Source organism: Colias croceus, chromosome 10 (genome assembly GCF_905220415.1).
Source record: "Colias croceus chromosome 10, ilColCroc2.1".
NCBI lineage: Eukaryota > Metazoa > Arthropoda > Insecta > Lepidoptera > Pieridae > Colias > Colias croceus.
In genome coordinates this window covers 3,582,119-3,607,199 of record NC_059546.1, presented here as the reverse complement: position 1 = coordinate 3,607,199, position 25,081 = coordinate 3,582,119, and the positions used below count along the sequence as shown (strand labels likewise).

General features: G+C 33.1%; 2 protein-coding genes across 2 annotated transcripts; both read right to left on the bottom strand.

Moving 5' to 3' along the window:
* Positions 1–3,004: 3,004 nt before the first annotated feature.
* Positions 3,005–11,420, bottom strand: LOC123694897 (mannose-6-phosphate isomerase). Its single transcript, XM_045640509.1, has 7 exons — positions 11,402–11,420; positions 7,661–7,985; positions 7,398–7,539; positions 6,650–6,823; positions 4,898–5,065; positions 4,381–4,583; positions 3,005–3,488 (listed from the first exon to the last, which is right to left on the bottom strand). The coding sequence occupies exons 2-7, from the start codon at positions 7,976–7,978 to the stop codon at positions 3,282–3,284; spliced, it is 1,212 nt and encodes a 403-aa protein (XP_045496465.1). The 5' UTR covers positions 7,979–7,985; positions 11,402–11,420; the 3' UTR covers positions 3,005–3,281.
* Positions 10,962–11,932, bottom strand: LOC123695191. The gene is made up of 2 exons (XM_045640954.1): positions 11,805–11,932; positions 10,962–11,518 (listed from the first exon to the last, which is right to left on the bottom strand). Exons 1-2 carry the CDS (start codon positions 11,908–11,910, stop codon positions 10,962–10,964), a joined length of 663 nt encoding a protein of 220 aa, XP_045496910.1. The 5' UTR covers positions 11,911–11,932.
* Positions 11,933–25,081: the final 13,149 nt, after the last annotated feature.

The following is a 25,081-nucleotide window of genomic DNA, read 5'->3' as shown; positions in this document are numbered from 1 at the left end:
TAACTTTACTAAGCTTTAGTAAATTAGGAAATGTACCATAGTCACAACACTTATTAAATATAAAAGCTAAATTTTTCGCAATATTTTCTATGATATTATTAACTAAATTTACGGACATTCCCCAAAGATCACAAGTATTTTTTAGATTAAGCGTCTTAAAGGCAGTAACAATATCACTAGAAGTTACGTGTCGTAATTCAAATAATGTACTGCACCCCGCAACATGGTCCCTCAAAAAGGTTTCTGCAAGTGCTGAAGACGAATTTAAACTATTAGTAATAGTAACAGGGACACTACTGAAGAATTCTTCAAAAGCAAGCGCAACATCAGCACTTTTGTCAATAACCCTGTCATTATTTACAAGTTTTATAGTATTACTTGATTTGCTTTTACCCATTTCACCATTAATAATAGACCAAACTGTTTTAACTTTATTATCCGATTCGCGTATTTTATCTCTGATATACAATCGCTTCGCAGTAAAACAAACAATTTTAAAAGTTTTTGAGTAATTTCTAACATAACTAAGAAAAGATGGGTCTTTATTATATTGCTTCATACCATATAACTCATAAAGAACGATCCTACACCTATGTATGCTAGGTGTCGCCCATTTACTAAATGGTAAATCCTTGGTAATATTTAAAGATTTAACTTTAAATATTTTTTCAAATTCATTATGAACTAAATTGAAAAGATTTTTAAACATTTCACAAGGATTATTATTACAGGATTGATCATTCAGTACGGGCAGGTTTTTATTAATATTATCTCTAAATTTATTAATGCCTTTTTTACTTATAGGCCTAACATTAATTCTTTTAAATTCAGGTAAGCAATCCCATTCAAAAACTACTTTCTGGCCACAGTGATCCGAAGTGAGTGTATTGAGAATATTTTTCTCTAAACAGAAGCAGTCGCAGTATATATTATCAATACAGGTTGCAGAAGTAGGTGTAATTCGTGTGGGTTCATTAAAAAGTTTATACAGATTAAATGACTGAAACAAATTAACAATTCGTGTAGCCGTTTGTGTTTGTAAAAGTATATCAATATTAAAATCACCACATACTATAACTTTTTTTTTACTCCTACTTAAACGCTTTAATATTTCTTCCATGACTGTCTCAAACATATTATAGTCACTGGAAGGGGGTCTATAAACGCAAACAATAATGTAACGCTCCAGTTCAACACAGGACAGTTCAATGGTCCGTTCTACAGAAAGACTAACAATGTCAGTTCGTTCTTTACATTTTACACTATTGTGTACAAAAATAAGAGAACCTCCATGAATAGCATATGTCCTGAAGTATATACTTTTTAATGTATAATTATCAATATTTATTACCAACTGACATTGTTTAAGCCAATGTTCTGTTACACAAAAAACCTTAATTCTATTATGATTTAAAAATAATTCTATTTCTAATAATTTGCTAGCCAAGCCTTGAATGTTTTGATGTACAATAGAAAAAGTCTGCTTAGCTGTTGTCTTATATACTAGTTTAAATCTAGCTTAGGGCTAGATTTTCTGTCAACACAAGGTTGGTGTATATAATTATTATTACTACTACATAAAATTATAGTAGATCCAGGGTCTGATAACAAACATGTACCAGACTGGTTAAAATTATATGCTATTAACATAGCAAGTTCTCGCTTATATCTAGATGGCAGATACACTGTATTCTTTGTCAAAGTAAAAGATTTAATACACAAATTAATGTCAAAGTAAAGAAATGCATCACGATGATGATTTGTTACATTATACAATTTTAAATTCATATTATGAATTAATCTATTTTGTTCTTGTGTCAAACCAGGTAGGTACGGCAATGTACACAACATAAATTTACATTTAGTCTGACTACTAATTTCCAACATTTTTTGAAATCCTACATCAATATCCTTATTTTTTATATTTAAACTATCTCCATATAGTATAATTACAATATTATTCTTATTAAAGCTAAAATGATCAAGTGATTTGATTATATAATTAAATGAACTGTTAGGAGTGCAAATATTAGTGACTTTAAGCCCTAAATTGTTGAGCATAGCGCCAAAACCCTGACCAATACTATCTGACAACACAATAATTTCCTGCTCGGAAAGGTGTTTAGTTTTACTAGTTGAAATTGTTGTCACGGGTTTAACACTATGTATGTCTGTGCAGTCAAGCTTATGGGGGGACGTTTGCTCATTGTCACTTTTTGAACACTGACATACATATTTATTGGTCAGCGACTCAAAGCGATCCATATTTTCATTACTCAACTTAATTAAGTCATCTGCCTGTTGTATATGCTCGTTTATTTGCATTTGGGCAGCAGAATACTTCTGGTTGACATCATTTAACATTTGACTTAAAGAGTCTATCTTCTCCTTTACGAGCATAGAACCTCTACCTTTTTGTTTTAGGAAGAAAAAGAAAATAGTGTGACAGGCTTAGTGCTTGACAAAGTGGAGACGCCACGTATCGATAAAAATACAATAATTAGAATATCTATCTTTTTCTTCCCTAATATTTACGTAATTATGCACATAAATTTAAACAAGATTTTTTTAAGGTTTCCTTTTTTTATATTTTCGTGCTCTTCTAGATTGCGTAAAAATAAATGCGGCCTTTAAACAGACTGGACTCCTAATAGTGACTATTTGTAGCTATCATTTTGGTAGAAAATATGTCAACTTAATTTAAAACTCATGCTGCCATATCTATAGAAATTAAAAAATAGTCTCTTTTTAACTTGTAGTCAGATACGGTATTTACAAATATATTTATTGAAAGGGCTACAAACTGAAACAATCGATATTTATTTAATGTGAATTGACATCACTTTAAACTTTTTTCCATACTATATTCAAAATCTATGGATGTGTCACCCGCTACTATCGATCCCCCTCAATACCCTCGAAAACACGCTTGATGGGGGGGGGGGGAGCCATTTCGAACATTTTGTATGAAGTTTCCTTACTGTATGTATCTGTATATTGTGACATAATACTGAAATGGAAATAGTTTTTCCTATTTTACACTCAATTTATGGAAAAACTGTTTTTCAATTTGTTTGTCAAATGAATACTGAACGAATAACGGAAATAAAAATTAAAACAAAAGACATTACAAATTAATTGAAAGAGAAATAGGTTAGTGTGATCATCTCTTCCATCTTTAAAACCTCTATATTACAATTCGGGTTAAAAGTTCACAAAGCGATTTAACTAACAACAAAAACACTGCACAATAATACAAAAAAAAGTATAAATTTCATCTATTAAACATTACAAATAGCTTGATAAGCTTCAATATGGTCTCCGTCAGAGGGCGTGAGCGTCAGTTGACGGCTTGCCTTCAAGAAGATAACAACTCCTGCGCGAGCTTGTATGGGCTCAGTGTCACAAGCTTCGCCTTTACCTGATATAATAATTATAATACTTGGACTGGGACGCACAATTGTGTTGTATGAATCACCGCTTTCCACCTGTGAATATAAATAATAATGTCAGTGATCACTGCTTAGTGATAAGGCCGCCAATTGTACTACATCTTTCTAGTACCATAATATTTTATTTTTATTGTTTCCTATTATTTAATGATTGTATTTCAAAAAATTGTAATAAATAAAAAAATAATAATAGCATTATAATAAAACATAAATATGTACGACTAGCTTCTGCCCGCGACTCCGTCCGCGCGGATGTCGGTCTTCGCGTGGATGGTTATTTCTCCATTTTGAGTACCTCTGTCAATAACATCTTATAAATATCTATTGGACCCAATTCCCAAATACGGCTAGGCCTATAATAATACGCAACGTGTGTTCGCGGTTCTACGGAACAACGTCTATGGATAAAACTGAAAAAATTAAGATTAATTTTTTTCTACGTATTTTTCCAGGATAAAAAGTATCCTATTTTACGCCCAGGATAATAAGATATAATTATACCAAGTTTCATCGAAATCGAACCGCTAGTTTTCACGTGATGCCTTCACATACAGACAGACAGACAGACAGACAGACAGACAAAAATTTTTTTAATCACATATTTGGGTTTGGTATCGATCCAGTAATACCCCTGCTATATATTTTTCAAAATGTTCAATGTACAGAATGTATAGATGTGTCATGCAATTTAATAAACAGAAATGTCTTATCGTCTTGCAATCTTCATTATTCGCTACTTCTGATTTACAACATAGTTAAACGTAAAAAATTAAACAATGTTTACAATATTACGTATAGTAATTTTTATAGCTCATGAATATTCAGAACACTTGAAGTTAAATTTAAATTTTTTCTTATACAAGATTTTACACATCAATTTTATTAACCGGTCATAATTTACGCATAACAAAAAAAAGAGAAATCATACCCTTATTTTAACTACAGCAAAATCTTGTACCGGTGGTCGCCAAATACAACTATTTGGATCTTCAATTTGCGGTACAAATAGTAGTTCACTTGGTTGATAACTAGTGTAGTCAAGCATGTTGATGAGGGTCGGTACATCAATGTGTTTTGGTGTTAACCCAGCTCGTACCACATTATCCGAACAAGCCATGCATTCTACACAATCTGAAAATAAAAATAAATTGGGCTATGTTTTTTATCAGCAAAGGATCTATATATCATTTATTTTTGACAAATTGCTTATCAGCCAAAATTATAACAATTCATTAGTACCTAAGTTATAAGTATTTAGAATTTTTCGATTTAAGTTACAGTGTGAACAAAATAGCATTGATTTTATTTATGATCATTCAAAATATTACTTCAATTATATAATATGTAAGATATAAAAAAGGATGGAAAATATAATTATGTCAGCCAAATAATACATGTGCCGATATTGAATTGTTTCTTGTGATAAATGTAAGTCATTTACAAACCTCCGCTCAAATAAGCATGTGGCAAGTTAGGGCCCAAAAATATAGCCTGTCCGGGCCGCAGCTGTATATAGTTCATGAAGTATGGCGCCCAGCAACCTACGTCACCAGGATAATCTGTGTGTAACCTCTTGAGAAGTGGATACAGAAGTTTGGTTTGTAATGATTCATCTGTAAGAAAAAGTAATATTCATCTTCACTTCTACACTAATATTATAAAGAGGAAAACTTTGTTTGTTTGAGTGTAATGAATAGGCTCATAAACTACTGGACCGATTTTGATGAAATTTGGCACAGACAATCTTAAGACCCTGGGAAAGAACATGGGCTTACGGGCGGACCACTAGTTGTCAATAAATTTATAAAAAAAAATCCAAATCTACTTGAATGTATAGTTAAAAAATTATTAAAAATTCCTCATAAATTACGCCACACCATTTACAACACGTTAGTCAAACCTCACCTAATGTATTTAATAGAAGTATGGGGTAGCGCTTACAAAAATAAATTAGCGCCACTACAAATTTTACAAAATAAAATTATTAAAACCATTTTTAAATATCCTTTTTTAACTTCTACAAATAAAATCTACGACGATACTAAAATAATGAATTTAAAACAATTATACTTTTATAATACGTGTATGTTCATCCACAAAGCGCTACATAAAAACATAAATACAAATATAATATTCTCAACATCAAATCGCCACTATCCTAATAGACGAGCTAGCTATCTTGCCCTCCCGAAGATCCGAACGAATTATGGAAGGCGAACGGCAACATACGAGGGAGCACGTTTCTATAACGGATTGCCAAGCAAATTAAAAAGTGTAAACTCATTCATTGTATTCAAAAAACAATTAGCGAAACACATCCTGGAAGACCACACGCTCAAACTTTGAATGCAATGAATGAGTACCTAACCTAAACTTATGTTTATAGTATGTAACTTACTCTAAATTTTTATCTAACGAATGATATTTTTTATAAATACCTATGTTTAAAATTTAAGTTTCTCATGTAAGTGACTTTATGTCTTAATGGGAATAAATGTCTTTAAACCTTTTTTTTTTTTTTTTAATTTTGGCTATAAATTGGTAGAAAACATGTGTACTTACATATTGTATGGCGTAATTTCACTTTACATTACATTCTGCTACATTGTAATAACTGATAAGTAATGAATTCAATAAAGTTCAATAATATTATACCTATGCTATGAATTATATTTTTAAAACGTTTTTGTTTAAAACAAATAAATTATTAGATCTCTAGCTTTCCGCCCGCGGCTTCGCCCGCGCAGTCAAAGAAAAACCTGCATAGTACCCGATTCCGTGGGATTTCCGGGATAAAATCTATCCTATAAATAAATAATAAAGCCTTTATTTCCGAAAAAAGTTGACATATATAAACATAAAATTACTTAAAACTAAAAACGAAATTTCACTATAAAATATCTCTAATTTCGGTATGCCTTACGGCAAAGGCCTCCTCCAACTCTTTCCATTGTGCTCTGTCTGCGGCCACTCTTGTCCAAAAGGGCCCTGCGGTCATTTTTAATTCGTCCTCCCATCAAATCTATCCTATATCCCGGAGTAAAAAGTAGCCTATGTCCTTTCTCGGGTATCAAAATATCTCTATACCAAATGTCATGTAAATTGGTTCAGTAATTAAGGTGTGATTGAGTAACAGACAGACATTTATAGTATGGATTGACTGTTTTACAGTCTTGTTACTTATTTTGTAAACTTACCTTCATTCTCCAATCTATTCAGAAAACTATCAAGTGCACTAGCTATTTTACTCTTATCACTAGTCATCAATGATTGGAAGACATCTTTCAGTGATGAAGTACTGTCACCATCAGCACTTTGAACAAGAGCATTCACACTGGCTTCTGATAGAATTTCTTTTAGTTCTGGCAATTCTGCAAAAGATTTTTTACATTTGAAGAGTGTACTTTTTAAACAGAAAATTTTCTGTTGTTTCAATCAACTTAGTTTTAATGCTGTGCAAAATGTTTGTTAATTATATTTTTTTTTTCAGTAATCATTTTTCTAATCTTCTATAATATAAAAATGAATCGCAAAATGTGTTGGTAAGCGCATAACTCAAAAACAGCTGAACCGATTTCTTTAATTCTTTTTTTATTATATTCCTTGAAGTACGAGGATGGTTCTTATGTAGAGAAAACGTGAATATGTACCACGGGCGAAGCCGGGGCGGACCGCTAGTAAATAAATAATTTTATCACTTTATAACAGAACTATTTCAATTGTTTAACTTTTATTATCATAAACTATGTGAGAAACAGCTTGATATTGCTGTTAGGATAATGATTATGCTAATGCATTGAAAACAATCACATTATTCTTAGATTCCAAACTTTAGTTTTTAATAAGACTAAAAAGTTATGTTTAATAAATTTTTATACTGTGTTTTAATTATTATACACATATAAATTGACAATTATTGAACCATTAAGGTTATTAAAAACTTACTGCTAATATACTCCTTTATTTGTGAAACAGGCCGGAACCCACAGAGTGCCTCAAATGGTGTTAGAGCAATAGCAAGCTCTGGTTTATGATTAGGGTCCTTGTATAAGTCAGGAAAGTTCTTATGAAGTTCCTCAGCATGAGCCTGGATTATAAGAAGGTTTTATATTATGTAAAATCTATTTTTTCAAGTTTAATACAGCTTATTTGAAATTTTGAATTATATTTAAAACTACAAAAGTGTTAAAAAAGATTAAATTAATTACCTTGGAAGGATGTGCCTGTATAGACAGTGCTTTTCTCACAGACAAAATCTTAAGTAAAAATGGTACAGATACATCAAACTTCTTTCTAACGTCTGGTCCAATTGCATCCAAGTTGTTTTTTAAATATTCCGATAAGTAAACATCTCTTTCTATGATAAGGGATGGCCCATTGGGATGCGTACCCATCCATAGTTCCGCATAAGGCTTGGTAGGATCAATAGTAATAGAGGGATCTGCATTTGCTACTAGTTTTGCTACTGTGCTGTCCAAACCCAATTTGCCCCAATCATAGTTCTGAATTTTGCACTGGAGTTCCATTATCAAACTGTTAAATGCAATAACATACAAATCAATTATTTGTTAATGTAGGGTTTAAAGTTCATTTATAAATGACCGATTATTATCGGTATTAATATAGGTAGTTGAATACAATAAACTAAATTCTTCACTTTGTCATTAATATTTGTTAAAATTTCTTCTATTTATATCTATTTCTAGTTAACAATAAAAGTTATCCGTTTAGTGAAAATAATAGACAAAACTCACATAAATTTAACGTTATAGTGCGGCAAGTAAATATCTGTCGTATTTTACAAACAAAACGAACGCACGAATGGGAACGCTTTTCACATTTTTTAAATGAGGCTCCAATTGTTCAAATTAGTCAGTACTTGACTATCTATTAAAATGTACTGATATTTATTGATCCTTGATATCTTTATCTCTAACAATATACAGTCGATTTTATCATCAAACATTACCTAACATTGACCTAACATTACGAAGACCGTGTAGGTATCGGATAGCCGATAGGTTATGTAAACGTCACTGTCAAGTGTCACATTTCTCAGTGCTGCCACAACAGTTAAAAAAATTCCCTATTATATTATTGGTTATAGGAATTTTATTCACATGCGATTGGCATTTGATACGGCTGGCTGCTCCTTCTTAAAAAACTTGTGAACGGAAAATAATACAAAAATATTGGATAGTTTTTTAATTCAAGATAAAACTTTTGTAACCTAACATAATTGCAAGTACTTTTCACATTTAAAGTAAAGGTTATTATTAAAATCAAGAATATTATTAATTATTTTACATTAATAATAAATTATTATGTTACCTTTCACGCTCTTTTCTGCTATATTCATAATACCCCGTAATTCAGGGAATTTTTAAGAGTTTGGCAACATTATGCCATATGTCATAAATAATTTGATGACGCTATCTGTCACAATCACAGATAATAAATTAACGCCATTATTTACTTGCCAAGTTTTGTTGTGTCCCTTAAGACACATAAAACTGAAAATAGAATAAATTCGATTACTCAGGCGGGTCACGAGTGGCTGAGTTGGTTAGGCCAGGGGGGGGACACTTAGAACAAACTGACATTTATTAAAGAAAGCCACGCGATCTATACTTTGGCGAGTAAAAACTTATTTAAATAAGTTTATATTAAATCCCCAAAAGATGGCATCGCACTTTCCGAAGTTTTTGCAAAGTGAATAAAGATATTTAAATAAATGGAAATTATTCTTTAAACATTGTTTTATTTTAATAGATCGAATGCATGTCTTACTTTTTTTCAAATTCCAATAAATAATTTTGCGATTTCAATCGCTTCATATGGTATCAAATTAATAAACTTGCAACATCTTCTGAAAGCTTCTCAGTGTTGTCCTATATGAAATCAATGCAGTAAAATAAGGCAAATGAAAACCTTTCTTTATTCAAAGTTTAAATGAATTAGAACAATAATCTCAGATTTTTAATTCAGTACCTATCTTATCTAGAACTATAATTATTCAGGAAAATATTTTACATAAAAAAATAGTGCGTCTAACTAAATAAAATACTGAAAACGTCTTATTTAATTTACATGAAAAGTGTTAAATATGATTTATTAATTGGTAACATTGACTAACTTTTTTTTTGTAATTTGTATTTGATAATTCTGTCATAAAATGGCGGCGACTATACGTGAACGGTGAAGTTTATTTACGTTAAAATTACTTAATTAGTTCATTTTGTTGATAATCGTGTGAAGTTTATAGTTCTCGTGAAAGTGTGGTGAAAGTGCGTTGAATCGAGCCCTACGTTCAGGCTTTCAAAACGTTTTACTGAAAATTATGTGCACGGACAGTTTTGTTTTAGATAAGTACTTAAAAATATGTAATATTACAATATGTGAAAGCATTTAAAAAATAAAGAACTAATTTCTTTTATTGTCGTTTTCTTCATTATCCTTAGTAAGTACTTCAATTTGTTTTAAGAAATTTGACTGAATTATACCTATTTAGAACTTCCAAATATCTCATTTTTAAAGACTCCGTATTTATATTCATATAATGAAACTAATATAAATACTAATTATATAAGCTAATTATCTTGTAATTATTACAACTGAAAAGTTTTTTTTTAAATCACCTAAATCTTTAAAAACCATCCATTTTGTAATCATTTAGATCTTAGTCTTATTTCTAAAATGTTGAAAATAAATGATAATAAATCAGTTGTAGGTATTCTCTGAAACAATATCGCTCTCCTATTTCAATAACGACGCAAATATAATATGTGAGCATTTATTCCAGGCACATTATTTTTGCCTGAAATGATTATTCAAATTAAATTGCGTCGTTATTTATAGAAGAGTAGTGATAAAAAAATATACCTACTACCTATGTATATTAACGTATATATGTATGTAGGTATATGGAATTAGTTCTAACCCCAAAATCCAGAGGGCTCATTGTCGCCAGTCAAAGTCAAATAGGTTGGCCTTCATATGCTTCAAGAGGGCTCTCTATGCCCTATTATACATTATACTCTTTGGGTTAGGCATCCGCCTCGGACTGGCGCGAAGGATGCGGGTTCGAGTCCCGCCTCGTGATCGAATTTTTTCTATTCTTTATAAATTTATATTTATAAAGCATTTGAATGCTATAAAAACCAAAAAATATAAATTCAAGGAAAAGTCGTGTTCCATCGTTACAATATTGTATTCACTGAAAAGTGCTTCATATTGGTTGAGATGGTTGTTAAATCATCTCAATAGATGGCGCGCGGTGTGTCCCTTAAGACACATAAAACTGAAAGGATAGAATAAATTCGATTACTCAGGCGGGTCACGAGTGGCTGAGTTGGTTAGGCATCCGCCCCGGAATGGCGCGAAGGATGCGGGTTCGAGTCCCGCCTCGTGATCGAATTTTTTCTATTCTTTATAAATTTATAAGTTTTGATAAATAAAATTAATAATTATGAGATACATATAATTACTATTAATTGGTTATTGTAGCTATTAAGATGTTTCAAAACCCTTTCGCTTTAAAAATTCATTAACATCATTATTTAAACTGTGTAACGTAAATTCTGAATCTTTTTCACCAGCATTAATTTTCGCATTCTCATAAAAGTTGTTATTTATTGAAACTTGTAATGTATTGGGGTTTTTACTTGGAATGGCCACTCCAGATAATCCACGATTTATTATTTCAACATTAATAGAATCATCATTTGGTTCACAAATGCTCGGATCGTTTATGTTAGCCTCAGGATGTAAACCAAGGTTGTTTTGTCGGGCATTTTTACTGGTGGGACTTAATTTCATTTCTTTTTCTTTTAGATCCAAATAAGGATATTTTTTCATAATAACTAGCTGTTCATATTGTCGTAAATCTTCGTCACTTAATATGTATTTAACTGGAATTTTGGGGCTAATGTGATCATAAATATTTTTACCCAAATCTTGTGTAGTATCTTTGATTTTTCGGATCACGTTTTCTATGTTGGACGCCATTTTCTTGCTTCTATCCATTATGTTCCCATGATTTTGATGAATGTGCCAAATATTCGTGTCTAAAATGTGTATCAAATTTGATGAACCGACTCTAAAATACGTACCTATATACTACCTACCTATATTTTATAATGTTACCTAATCATTAAAATATAGGTCATATTATGATAGGACTAGGTTTCATAATGGTTTCATACTTAATACCTAGTAGACATCGAACCCATTATCCTAGGTATTTAATGATTTAAATACTCAGGCAATAAAAAAAAAGTCGTAGGTAAAAACTAATTTTTGGAAGCAATATTAAGGAAAGCAAAAGTATTTCCTAATCATAATCATTCTTACCATTTGCATATCTCCGATATGATTTCCTATGCAGAGGAAATGTATAGTTAAATGTTAGACATAAAAATAACGAGATAATTATTAACACAATAGTATTCCGTAGCATATTGTAATTTATTACTAGTTAGGTCAGGTATTCACCAAGATTAGGTACGTGTGCCTCTTTGTAATATTTGCATTTGACAATTTTATTTATGTTTGTTATGACTTATGTTTGAACGTTCAATGTGCGTTCAAAAGTTACGAATGTAGGTACCTACATACTCAATACATACTACATAACCATTACCATACACCAAGAAGCTTATATCTTATACACTGGAGATTTCGGTATGAACATTTGACGTGTAACAAGAAAATTGTTGTGTTTTATCACTTTCACACCTAACTTGGTATTGCCACTGTTAATACGAAGTTTTCCCAAGGCTACTATGTATGCCGTAATATTCTGTGCAAAAGGTTAGTTTTTGTACATGAGTTTGTTGATAAATTGTCAACAACGTCATTCAGAAGCATTGTTGGATGAGACAATTATTATTTATGCTAAATAAAATAAGTATCTGGACCAATTATTAAAAAGCGATACTCCCTGATTATGGGTAGTTACCATAATAAAATTGTAGCAACTCTCACTTTGACAATATGGCATAACCGCATAAGTGTCAAAAAAATTGCGTCGCTTCGAATATTTATGTTAATATTGTTGCGTCAATAAACAAAATTAACAAGTAAGGTAACCATGATGACGAGTTTTTATGGATAGTGAAGAGAATATATTGTAATAACAATATTATGATGAAATTTAGAACACCATTTTCAAGATTTTTACTAGTAATGAAACAACACTCGACATCGGTATTGCACTCACATGCAGTTATAAGATTGTTCGTTTTTACATTGAAATCTATACTTTTTTAACTTACCTCATATTTTTTGTTTTAGGTATTTCAGCTTTCCAAAAAGTAAAATAAGAAGAAATATATGTGCCCATCAAGGATAAAATTACTGAGGATTACGACACAGAAAAAAATACCTTTTGAAAAATAAACTTTGTAAAGTTAGCTGAAATTCGTGCAAGGCGTTTATTATAAACAGTTTTTCTTTGATGATTTTGGCTTGAAATTGACCCGTCGAAGCAACGCGATTAAAAAGAAGATCTGAGTAGCTTACAAATTGGTAAACAGCATCTGATGCAAAACACAACTTTCCTCTATTTACAAAGGATGTTAATGCTATATATCGGTTCATATCCAGGCTTTGTAGCCAAGAGTTATTTAAAACTATCATTCTATACCAATTAAAATTGTATGTATCTATAAAGTATGGCCAGTAATATTATAATATAATTAATACTGTTAAAAATATATGTCGTTATTATTTATAGACCATGATTTTTAGTTTTTTCTATTTCGAAAAATCCTGAATATACAAACCAGTGTGCTCACCAACAGAAAGAGACAAAAAACAACACTGACGTCATTCAAGGTTATATTTTCTTGTGACAAGTCAATGGTCATAGTGCAATCTCCAGTGTATTAAATATAAGCTTCTTGCCATACACATACATAATACATATTATAGTTTGTACTTATTTAAATTTTATAAATTTATTTAACTACCTAGGTACCTACATGTGTACGATCTGATCCCACACCTAAGCTTTCGCTTGTGTTATGGAAAACAGATGGCTGATAAACATACATAGGTAGGTATACAGGGTGTCCCAAAAAGTAGTGATGAACGGAAGCTGGGAGGTAGAGGACCTAGAGAGCTATCCGAATCACCCCCATGTAAGTTATGCGATTTTTCGTATTTTCGGAGATATGACGTTTTTTTCAATTTTTCACCTATCGCCGAGTACGATGATATTTTAACTCATGGTGACGTCATTTAAAAGACAACTTTTTTGGTGATGTCACACTTACATTGAGCAACAGCGGGGTTATTTTAAAAATTTCTGGTTATTAAACACCTTTTTATTGGTTTTAATTTGTTTTTGTTAATCATCGTGTTAATTCAATTTTTGCACTTACCACATTTAGATTTCAATTTTTCGATTGAAGCCTTCTGAATAATAAATTGAAATTTTCAGGGTAGCTACCTGATAGATAGAGCAAGTTTTTAAAAGCCAAACGAGAACCTTTTTTATGTGATTTTATTTTTTTACGGGCCTTATTAAATTGAAAAAAAACGTCATAACTCCGAAAATACGAAAAATCGCATAACATACATGGGGGTGATTCGGATAGCCCTCGAGGTCCTCTACCTCCCAGCTTCCGTTCATCACTACTTTTTAGGACACCCTGTAAAATCCATACTAATATTACTATAAATGCGAAAGTAACTCTGTCTGTCTGTCTGTTACTCAATCACGCCTTAACTACTGAACCAATTTGCATGAAATTTGGTATAGAGATATTTTGATACCCGAGAAAGGACATAGGATAGGTTTTATCCCGGAAATCCCACGGGAACGGGAACCATGCGGGTTTTTCTTTGACTGCGCGGGCGATGCTGCGGGTGGAAAGCTATAAAGCAGCTAGTTATCTAAGTAAGTAATAAATAAATACTTATTACTTACTTAGATAACTAGCTGCTCCGCGCGGTTTCACCCCCGTGACTCCACTTCTGTTGGCCGTGACGATATACCTATAGCCTATAGGTAACCTTCCTCGATAAATGAGCTATCTAACACTGAAAGAATTTTTCAAATCGGACCAGTAGTTCCCGAGATTAGCACGTTCAAACAAACAAACAAACATACAAACAAACTCTTCAGCTTTATAATATTAGTATAGATATAACACCCAGACACAGAGCAAACGTCTATGTTCATCACACAAATATTTGCTTCCGGGTGGGAATCGAACCCACGACCCGAAAATAATTACTCAATAATTAGGTATACCCTAAGGGTCCTACCTAAGAACGTCAGCGGTGACAAAAAGTTCCAAAACAATATCTAGTCTGTAACGAAATTAACGAAATTTCTCTACACCCTGAAATTTCTCAAATAAAAATAAAAATGTTCCGGTGATAAACTTAGTTCACAAAGATGCTGTCAAGTTCCCGCCTTTTGGGTTGGAACAAAACGCCAAAAGGGCCTCTCATTGGTTGCGTTTCACCCTTTCCACTTATTTCGTGTCTGTAAGGGTAGAGGGCGGGGCTTCACTACAAGGGATAGCGCACCTGACATATTTATTGCACGTGCTTTCTGTGTCGGGATAACACGTGAATGATAGCTTTATATTTTAAAGTCGATGCGTATAAAAATATCCGTGTCAGTGTTAGAATAATTTAAGCCTAGAAATAAAAAAAGTAGAGACTCTCTTATTAGCTTCAATTTTAAATAATTCTAATAATATTCGATCAAATGAACGAAAATTTGAAAGATTCAAACATGAGTGATGAAAAGGAGATCCAAAAAGACACCTCAATTCAGGCGCCAAGGCCGTCATCTCCGAGGAAATTTTTCGCGCGTATTTATGGACACTTAGAAGATACCAGTGTTGCACAGGAACGTCCGCAGCGTACAGAGAGTGAATCCTCGTCGGATTTGGAGATAGGGGACGTGGAGCCTAACCAGGGGAATAGATTCCAGCAGCTGTGGCCAGCGTCTCCGTTGCCAGTGTGCCCACGTCCTATATTGCTACCCCACCATCAGCTGGCGTTTGGGGCGGGCTTGGCGGCATTTCGTAAGTATTTAAAATTAGGATTCTGGATTCATATTAAAAGTACCTATGTTGATAATCTATGGTCAATTTAGCTTCTGACGAGATTAAGAATATGCAGGGTGGGTATATTTTTGTTCGAAATATCAATAATCGGGCAAAAACGCATTTTATACAGTTTACCTATTCCTTTAACCCTTCCCCGCTTAACGAAAACGACTTAATATTTACCGAAAGTATTGAGGTAAAAATATTTCCTAATTTATGTACCCTTATTTTTTTTTCGCTTAGATAGGTACGTAGGTAGTTAATCTCATTGATGTTTGTCAATTATTATGAATGATGCGGCCAATTTTCGCTGGATAATACATTCACGACTCATTTCGATTCTACTTAAATTCATACACAAAAATATCAATTTAAAAATACTAATTTATAATCCTTTTTGTGTACCTACTTATACATAGGTATAAGTACTCAAAAAGAACTAAGCACGTCACACACGGTGAAGATACTATAATATTTTATTACAAATGACCCACAAAATTTCGGGTCATTTGTAACAGGATGGCGGTTCTACAGGGGTCTTAGGTACGCAATGACAAAAAGAAAAATGATGGTCAGAACGCTGACCGGATACCTTAAGATACTATAACGTTTTATATTAGAGTATCTTCACCGTGTGTGACGTAGAGATAGATAGATAGTAGAGAGATCTATATAGGTAGTAGAGAGTTAATAAGTTATAGGTCTTTAAGACACAGAAACAGAAATCAGACGTATTCCTTAGAACTTTTAATATTTTTTAAAAGGATGTGACCTACTGCTTCTTTGCTGCTTTGCTTTTAAATTCAGTATTTTTTTTCTGTAAATGCGTCAAACAAAATTTTTATACAAGTTGACCAACTAACAGACCACATCTATTATTATCTATCTATTATTTGTTATTTAAAAATTATTTTTAAGGACCTTGCTATCCATATTTTGTAACCGGATAAGATATACGGCTAAGATATACGGCTAAGATATACGGCTAAGATATACGGTATGAAGACGATATGTGGTGAAGTGACTTTTTTGTAAAAAAAAAAACGTATCTAAAATTATTGTAAAATTGACATACTGTCTCTCTTCTGTCTCTTCTGTCGATCCGTTACAAAGACTCCACGAAGTAAAATAATTTGTAGACCCCGCAAGCGAAGCCCTTGATAAGTATACAATTTTTCATATGAATTAGAATAATGTACTAGATCTAGAGTACCTACCAATATTTTGGTTTTGTGTAAAGTATTCCAACAATAAAAGATATAGAATATTTAGAATTTCAAATCGAATGATTCACTTTTTCGTTCATGTACATTGAGTTTAAAACTTAATGATCTAAGAGTTTAAAGATGAATTAGATAGCCGATAGGTAGGTTACCCGAATATAGTGAGTTTTATATTATTATATAAAGAAAGAAAAAACCGTCCAAGTGTGAATCGGGCTCACCCACCAAGAGCTCCGAACAAACCTTTTTATTTATTATGTTGTTACTTAAAAATTTACCTTTTTAGCGATTTTTCCTTTATCTGTGCTATAAGACCTTGCTTTAGGTACCAAATTTCACGACCCTGTTTTCACGGAAAGTACCTACCCTGTAGGTTTTGATTCCCTTGCAAGTAGACTTTGAGAGTTTCAGAATATGGGATTTTAATAGCTATATCTTCTGATTGTGTTGATATAGAAGTTTAATTTTATTTACAATATTTTCAGCTTGATATCTCCACGCGTTCCTGAGAAAAAGGGTCTAGACAGACAGACAGACGGACAGCAAAGTTAGGATTTATTTATTTATTATTTCTGTATATATTATTTCTTTGAGGATTAAATTGTTAGGATTAAAAAAACCAATAAGATAGCTAATAGGCTACTTTTTACCGCAGCTAAAGGTCTCGTATCCCATCACCCATGGGAAGATCCATTATGACACAGACTAATAATATAGGTACTACGTAGGTATACAAATTATGATGAGCATTTGAATCACTCGCACATTTAAAAATTCTAGGAAGTATAGTGCGTCTATTATATAAAAATATTGTACAGCACTTTTTTGAGCCCACCTGTTCGGTTGATTTGCGGAGACATATCTACCTTACGCACTTATACACTTATCTATATTTAGAAAAAACATTTGATTCCTTTTTAATGTAAGTACCTATAATTTTATGATCTACAATTTTGGCACGCAGTAATTTTATGACAAAACTTACAGTTTCGGTGAAAATAGCCAAAATCCCAATTTTGTGACCTCGATTTGAAATATTATGCACACCTCACAACGCGAAGCATGTGACTGTGTCAACTGTCAAGTTCACAAATTAAAAATTGTTGAAATACTCGAAATTAGATGTAAGTAGGTAGTCCGAGAAAATTAGTGAAATAAGTAGAAATAAATCGTGTAGTTTTGAAAATCACAACAGTTATTCCTTGACATGTCCAGATGATGATATCGAAAGTCCTCGGGTGGGGGGCGAGCTAAAGGTGTAGAGTAGAGGGGGTTTAAAAGACCTTTTTTTATATTTTTGCTCAAAGTCTAAAAGTTGCACCAATAGCACCTACTCCTAGGAAAATATTCTATATACGATTTCCTTTAAATAATTGTGTTCTATTAGTTTTTTGTACGGTTCCTTTTCCTTCCTTCCTTCCTTCCTTGTGTGGATGTTTTTGACGATGTATCGTGCAGCTACTGATCAGCTTGATCTTTAGAGACATCGATACTCAGTTTTTATCAAATCCAGCAAAAAATCCAAATCAGATCTTTGCAGCTCTCTGAAAACAACTCTCATTATCTTAAAGTAGATAATATATTTTTTTTTAAGTTTCAGTTAACATTTTTTTACAGATTTTCAAGTTGTAACCGTTCCTCATCCTATTTTTATTTTTCCATTTTTTCTTTACCGCTTGCCCGATAATATAGAAAACTACCTAACTACTACCTACTACATGAAGCCGATTTTTTTTTAATTTCTCACTTAAAATTTAATTTAAATTTCCTCTTCTTTCTTATTATTATTTTTTTATATCGCACTTGTAGAATAATATTCCGCATAACTTTCAAACTTAGAATACCTACATATTTTATAAACTGAAGTAGAAGCGGCATACGTGTAAAAAATAAAAATACGTTTAGAAAAAGATTGTTTAATGCTTCCTACTGTACACTACCTACTAAAAATATGGCCTGTTACATTTTTTTTTCCTAAAAATAGAATAAAAAAGCGTGCATTTTTGAATTTTTCCAAACTTTTTTAATTGCTTTTTAAACAATTTTGCCGAACTTCAGCCGGGTGGGACTTTTGTAACTATATATTTATTGATTGACTGGATCAAGGGTATTGGAAATTTATTGGAATTGAAAATATCGCTTCAAAACTTCAAATCGTAGCGTAAGTTACAAATAGGTCTAGGCAATTTTTGAAGTAGCTATTTTTTATTTATTTTTTCTCCATTAGAACTTATATTGTGTAAATACTAAAGTTTAACAGTCGCATTAGTCGCATAAATGTTTAAAAAAATACCACCTGACTCTTCTAGAAACAAGTAGGTAGTTTAATGTATTTATAGAGGGCGCAGTTATTTTCTTTTAAAGTTGCTAGCCATTTATCCCATGGCCAAAAAAATATCGTTGAAACAGTATGATTAAAAAAACTGTTTTATTAAATGAGGCTGTATCACCTGATAATAATTTAAAACTAAGGAGAGTCCCTCATGTTTATCTGTCATTAATGATACCTACTACAGTCGGATTTATTATTTTTTCTTCATTCTATCTTAAACTATCTATCATTTCACAAATTATTAATTGCGAGCAAAGTAGTAGGTAATATGAAAGGTTCCGAGGTTCTGGACAGAAACGATGGTAGAGCAGCATGTTTAACAATTCACAAGGAGCTATTACTTCGTATAAGAAGTTTAGTTGTAGGAACGTGGTTCAGAAATCCTTATTGGCTTACCCACCGTGAAAAAAATCGTTTAATATGAACAATATAAAATACAAAATATAAAGTAAAACTATATTTTTAACTTCAAAGAGAAGATGTTCTATGATAAAAATAAGTAAGTATATTTGTAAGACGGACATCCCGATCCACAAAGAGACTGGAATGGAAGGGGTATCTGTGAAATCGTGAAAATAAAATATCACTAGAAAAATACTTTGAAAAACATAATAGAGCGAGATGTAGATAAAACCTCTCCGCTCTTAATCCCCGCTCGCTGGACGTTCTTTATGAATATTTGAGGAAAATATCTATTCAATGTGTCCCGTACAATAATGCTTATTTCACAGTGGGAAATAAGATATTCTTATTTGCATATATAAGCGTTTAAGAGTGGCGGCTTAGCGATTTAAATCTTCCATTGAAGTCCGATAGATATTATATACTTCATTCGAGATCTTTCTATGATAGGTAAGTTATTGACCACTTTCCTAAGGTTTTTAGAAGATAACTAAACAAACTGTCGAATATAGCCAATGGACTCAATTTATTAGTTAGAGCACACCTACGGCGATAGAAGTCAGGGTTTAGTAGGAATCCTGTTCAAATGGAAAATTCTAAACGAGAAGAAAAATGGGTAGGTAGGTATCTACTTGTAAAATCATCGTCAAGTAAACTAAAGTGAAAAAATAAAAAAATACAATCGAATTTTATTCACCGTCAATCTTATTAGAATGACAATTGTCGTTAGAATCTTTTTGCCTGAAAATAGAATCATAATGGTTAGTCGCGTCGTTTAAAAGTGTCTCGAGAGTTTATGTTTGCAGATGCGGAAGGTACTCGGAGCCTGCGAGGCCTGATGCGATTACCACACCACGAATGGCTGGCCGGCTATACCGACGAGCTGTGTCCTCATTCTGAATCACCCTTGTGTGAAAATTGCCGGCAATTCTGCTACACCGCGATAAAATCCATTGTTCAACTCTTATAACTATTACGGAACAACGGTCCGTGAAACTGAATAATGAAAATTATGTCTGGCGAAAATTATGTGAAAACATAAATGAAACATTTTCTTTGTGTAGGATCTCTTTTAATTGTTTCGTTAATTATTAGAATGATAATAGACGTCGAATTTATTTGGTGAGCTTTAGTTTATGGACTTAGTTACCTACTACTGAAAACGTTACCTACCTATAATATTTAAACCTTATGTAGGTGGATATATATTTTCAAAATCAATCTACAACAGGAATTTGATCAATCGTGATTTAAATGATACACAAATCCTCGTACTAATAATAAAATTATAAAAGTATACCTACGTACTTACCAAATTGCAATTTATATATTTTCGTTGATATTATGTACCTACAGCCTGTTAGTAAATCTGACGTAATTTATTTAAGTAAATTAAAAACAAAATGTGTGCGTGTACTGGTGTACACACGTAAGAAGTGAAACTTCTTTATGACCTTATTTTTCAAAAAATAATTTACTATAATATGCAACTTTACAGAAATAAGTACGTCGAATCACGCGTGGTAGGAATAAGAAAAAGATGGCGCGTAACGGAAAAATGTCACGCGTAACGAAAAAATGTTACACAAAATTTTTTTCCAACCGCGATAAAGAAGTTTCACTTCAGAAAACGTAACTACCTTCCCATAAAGAGTAATCTCTTCATTTTTTATGTAATTACATACATAATATATTCTTTAAATTTGCTCCCAATTTAAATTACAATATAATTTCGGCCAACCAACACAAAATACTGCAATAAAAATTAAACTGATCGGTTGAGTCGTGTGGGAGAGCGCACGTGCGCCGTGCTCGCTCCTTTGGAAACATAACATTGTGATTTGTATTAGCTTAGTGCTAAGCCGCAATCCGTAAATTGTATCGCACTCGTTTACATCGTATTTAAGCAGATTGCCATATCGTAGTGCTCACTCGAATATAACTTATGTTACGATTATCAAATAAGTAAACATAATAAATAACATAATTGACTATCGGTACATCGAAGTATTGAGAAGCTTGTACGAACACGCCACCATGTCAGTCCGAGTACAAGATCAGTGTACAAAGGCAATCCCATTGCAGCGCGGTGTAAGACAAGGCGATGTGATCTCGCCCAAACTTTTTACCGCTGCTTTGGAAGATGCCTTCAAACTGTTGGAATGGAAAGGACTTGGCATCAATATTAATGGCGAGTACATCTCTCATCTTCGATTTGCCGATGATATCGTAGTCATGGCAGAATCCATGGAAGACCTTAATGCAATGCTCGATGACCTCTACAGAGTTTCACAACAAGTGGGCCTTAGCATGAACATGGACAAGACGAAAATCATGTCGAATGTCCACGTTGTGCCCACTCCAGTCTCTGTTGGAAACTCTACTCTCGAAGTTGTTGACGAATATGTCTACCTAGGACAAACCGTCCAATTAGGCAGGTCCAACTTCGGGAAGGAGGTCAATCGTCGAATCCGACTCGGATGGGCAGCGTTCGGGAAGTTAAAGAACATCTTTTCGTCCAAAATCCCTCAGTGCCTGAAGACTAAAGTCTTCGAGCAGTGTGTGTTACCAGTGATGACCTACGGAACAGAGACGTGGCCTCTAACCCTGGGCCTTGTGCACAAGCTCAGCGTCGCCCAACGTGCTATGGAAAGGGCTATGCGGAGTTTCCCTACGAGATCGAATCAGAAATGAGGAAATCCGTAGGAGAACCGGAGTCACCGACATAGCTCGCCGGATTAGTACGTTGAAGTGGCAATGGGCGGGGCACATAGCCCGTAGAACCGATGGCCGTTGGGGCAGAAAGGTTCTGGAATGGAGGCCACGAACTGGACGACGAAGCGTGGGACGACCTCCCACAAGATGGACGGACGACCTGGTCCGAGTGGCAGGGAGCCGCTGGATGCAGGCCGCCGGTGACCGGTCGTACTGGAAATCCTTGAGGGAGGCCTTTGTCCAGCAGTGGACGTCCCACGGCTGAAACGACGAAACATAAGGAATTATAATCAGTACCTATCTTTTGCTTTCTTGTTAGCCTTGAATTTGCTTATTTCTGAATTTATGACAGCGCATGCCCTCGCACTTATGGAAACGTTACATTTTGAATTATGAGCTACGCTGAAATTCGAAATATTTATCGCACTCGTTCACGGCATGCCTTTCTTGTTCTGGAATTTGTGTACAGTTGATTTTGAGACCTAAAAAGCCATTAGTAGAAAGGTAGAGCAATTTCCAGTTCTAATCTTGGTTTTAATTCGCACATACAATACAGGAACTTTGTAATTCATAGATATCAATTCAATGAATACTACATGCCAATACATACCTATTGATGCCAATATACATTCAAATCGTAGACTATCAGCTTCAATTGAAAATTAATGAAGCAACCGTTCTTCGCAATATCAATTTCTTTGCAATCCTATTGAAAATAATAAAAAATAAATAGAGGGAAATCAGGTGTTCTTTAATCTCCACGAGGAATGGTCGAATAAATTTGTAATTAGGGGATCTGTAATGAATATTAAAGGGAGCAACCCCCTAATATCTTCGTTCTATTATTGTATTGTTAGTATTGTTTATTAATCACGATTTTTATAGCATCACAAAACAAACATTTAGAGGGTGCGATATAATAGAAATCTCAAACGCATAATCGCCAAGTTCTTTTAATTTTGTGTCCAAAAAAAATTTTGAATCGTATAATTAGGTTATCCCTATGAACAGACAAGTTAAACAATAGCTTATTTTAAGTTAATTACTAATTAGTTATTGCTTACTATACCTAAAAAAAATATAATACCGGTTAATTACTAAATATTTTTTATGTACGCCATAAAGTGTAAGCAACGATTTTATGACTTCAGAATTATTTGTCCAGGAACATACGCAGACACCTTTCGATGGTACAAATATGATCTAATTTTATTTTTTTTAAATCAAAACGTCATCATTATCACGTCACGCCGCGGCCGGGGCCGATGGAGTGCGTGATGATTTAAAGCGACAGCACTCGGCAGATTATACCCCTATTGTGGCTCAATTACACACAAGTGGTGAGACACCACAGCTGACAGTTCTCAGAGTGAACATTTTAAATAGCTTTATTAGTTGTTACTTTACCACACACGATTTTGACACTGGAATAAAAATCGTTAATTAGCTTTGTTTTAAATTGAGATCTTGTTTATTTTTCAGCAATCAGTGCATTCATTCCTTCATTAATTCACTGCAAAAAGGCTCTTGTTATAATTAACTGGCAACTTCCCCCGGCTTTATTTGGATTGATCCGGGATACATTTAACCCGGAATTTTATTACTTACTTTATTTATGTATGTCCTATGGAAGGAATATAAAACGTTAAATACCCACACATTTTTATTGTGCTTTTATTTCCTCTTATAAGATTATTTATTCGAAATACATATTTCGTTTCTTTTGTTTGCTACCATTAAGCGAATGGGCGGTTATATTCATTCATACAATAAGATAACTGAGCAGTTCCTCACGCACAATCCCTATTTACTAACGACATGGAACATGCTATTTCCTTGTTTTTTGTAATAAATTGAGACGCATTTTTGGAAACAATTTCCTTAGATTCTTATACTGTTTACTTGACTGTGTACCTACCTAGTATATGTATACTGTATAGGTATGTAGGTAATTCCTATTGTTACGTTTTAGCTGTTTACGGTAAACGGTTACCTACGTGCGGTTTTTGTTAACGGTAGCGTTTTAGCTGTTTTAGAGTCAAATGTTTTCTTATTCATTACATAAATCACTTATGGCAGTGGCCCGTTCCTATAGAATATAAGTAGTAGATTTTAGGACTATTTGCCATTGGATAACTCAATTAAATCAAATAAATAAAGGCTCTACTATTCGCCACACTTAATATTTTGGTCACTTCATAACTTCATCCATTTTTTCTACGAATGGACACTACCTACTATACTCACTATTCAATAAATTCATTGAGGTTAAAATGAGCTCATATAAAGTAACGTGCAAAACTCGTATTGTAAAGTGCGTTGAATCGTAAATCATTGCAAATGAGCCGGCAGACGCGCACGAGGCTTCACCGGTTGCGACAGTTGCACGATAGAGATTTCCGTATAAAATGTAGTGGCCGGTTAACTTCCTTTTATAATTTATAATCTAGTCCCTAAAGTAATTATTGGTGGTGGTGACAAAACAATAAAAACTTATAAGGCAGATTCTTGCGGTGATGCTATTTAAAATTGTTTTATTTAAGATACTTGGGTATCTTAGATTTTATTATTGGGTTGGATACTGGTATTTTTTTCCCAACATTAGAAGCCGCATCTTGATTTTCTAATTACATAGATATTTATTTTTCCATCGAAAAATATAGACACTCATAGTAGGTAGTAGGTACACTCCACTAAAGAGATATTCCATTTCCAATATATTTAATTTAATCACAAAATCACTTTCATAAATGTATACTAATACTAGCGGTCCGCCCCGGCTTCGCCCGTGGTACATATGAAAAATAGATGTTGGCCGATTCTCAGACTTACCCGATATGCACAGAAAATTTCATGAGAATCGGTCCAGCCTTTTTGGAGGAGTAT

What these genes read in the sequence shown, in the direction of transcription:
- LOC123694897 (XM_045640509.1), bottom strand. Translation starts at nt 7,978, where the DNA reads ATGGAACTCCAGTGCAAAATTCAGAACTATGATTGGGGCAAATTGGGT. An exon ending in TACAGGCACATCCTTCCAAG is followed by an intron (nt 7,540 to 7,660) that starts GTAATTAATTTA and finishes CTTATAATCCAG; the next exon opens with GCTCATGCTGAGGAACTTCA. An exon ending in TTGCTGTAGTTAAAATAAGG is followed by an intron (nt 3,489 to 4,380) that starts GTATGATTTCTC and finishes TTATATTCACAG; the next exon opens with GTGGAAAGCGGTGATTCATA.
- LOC123695191 (XM_045640954.1), bottom strand. Translation starts at nt 11,910, where the DNA reads ATGCTACGGAATACTATTGTGTTAATAATTATCTCGTTATTTTTATGT. An exon ending in ATATCGGAGATATGCAAATG is followed by an intron (nt 11,519 to 11,804) that starts GTAAGAATGATT and finishes TACACATTTTAG; the next exon opens with ACACGAATATTTGGCACATT.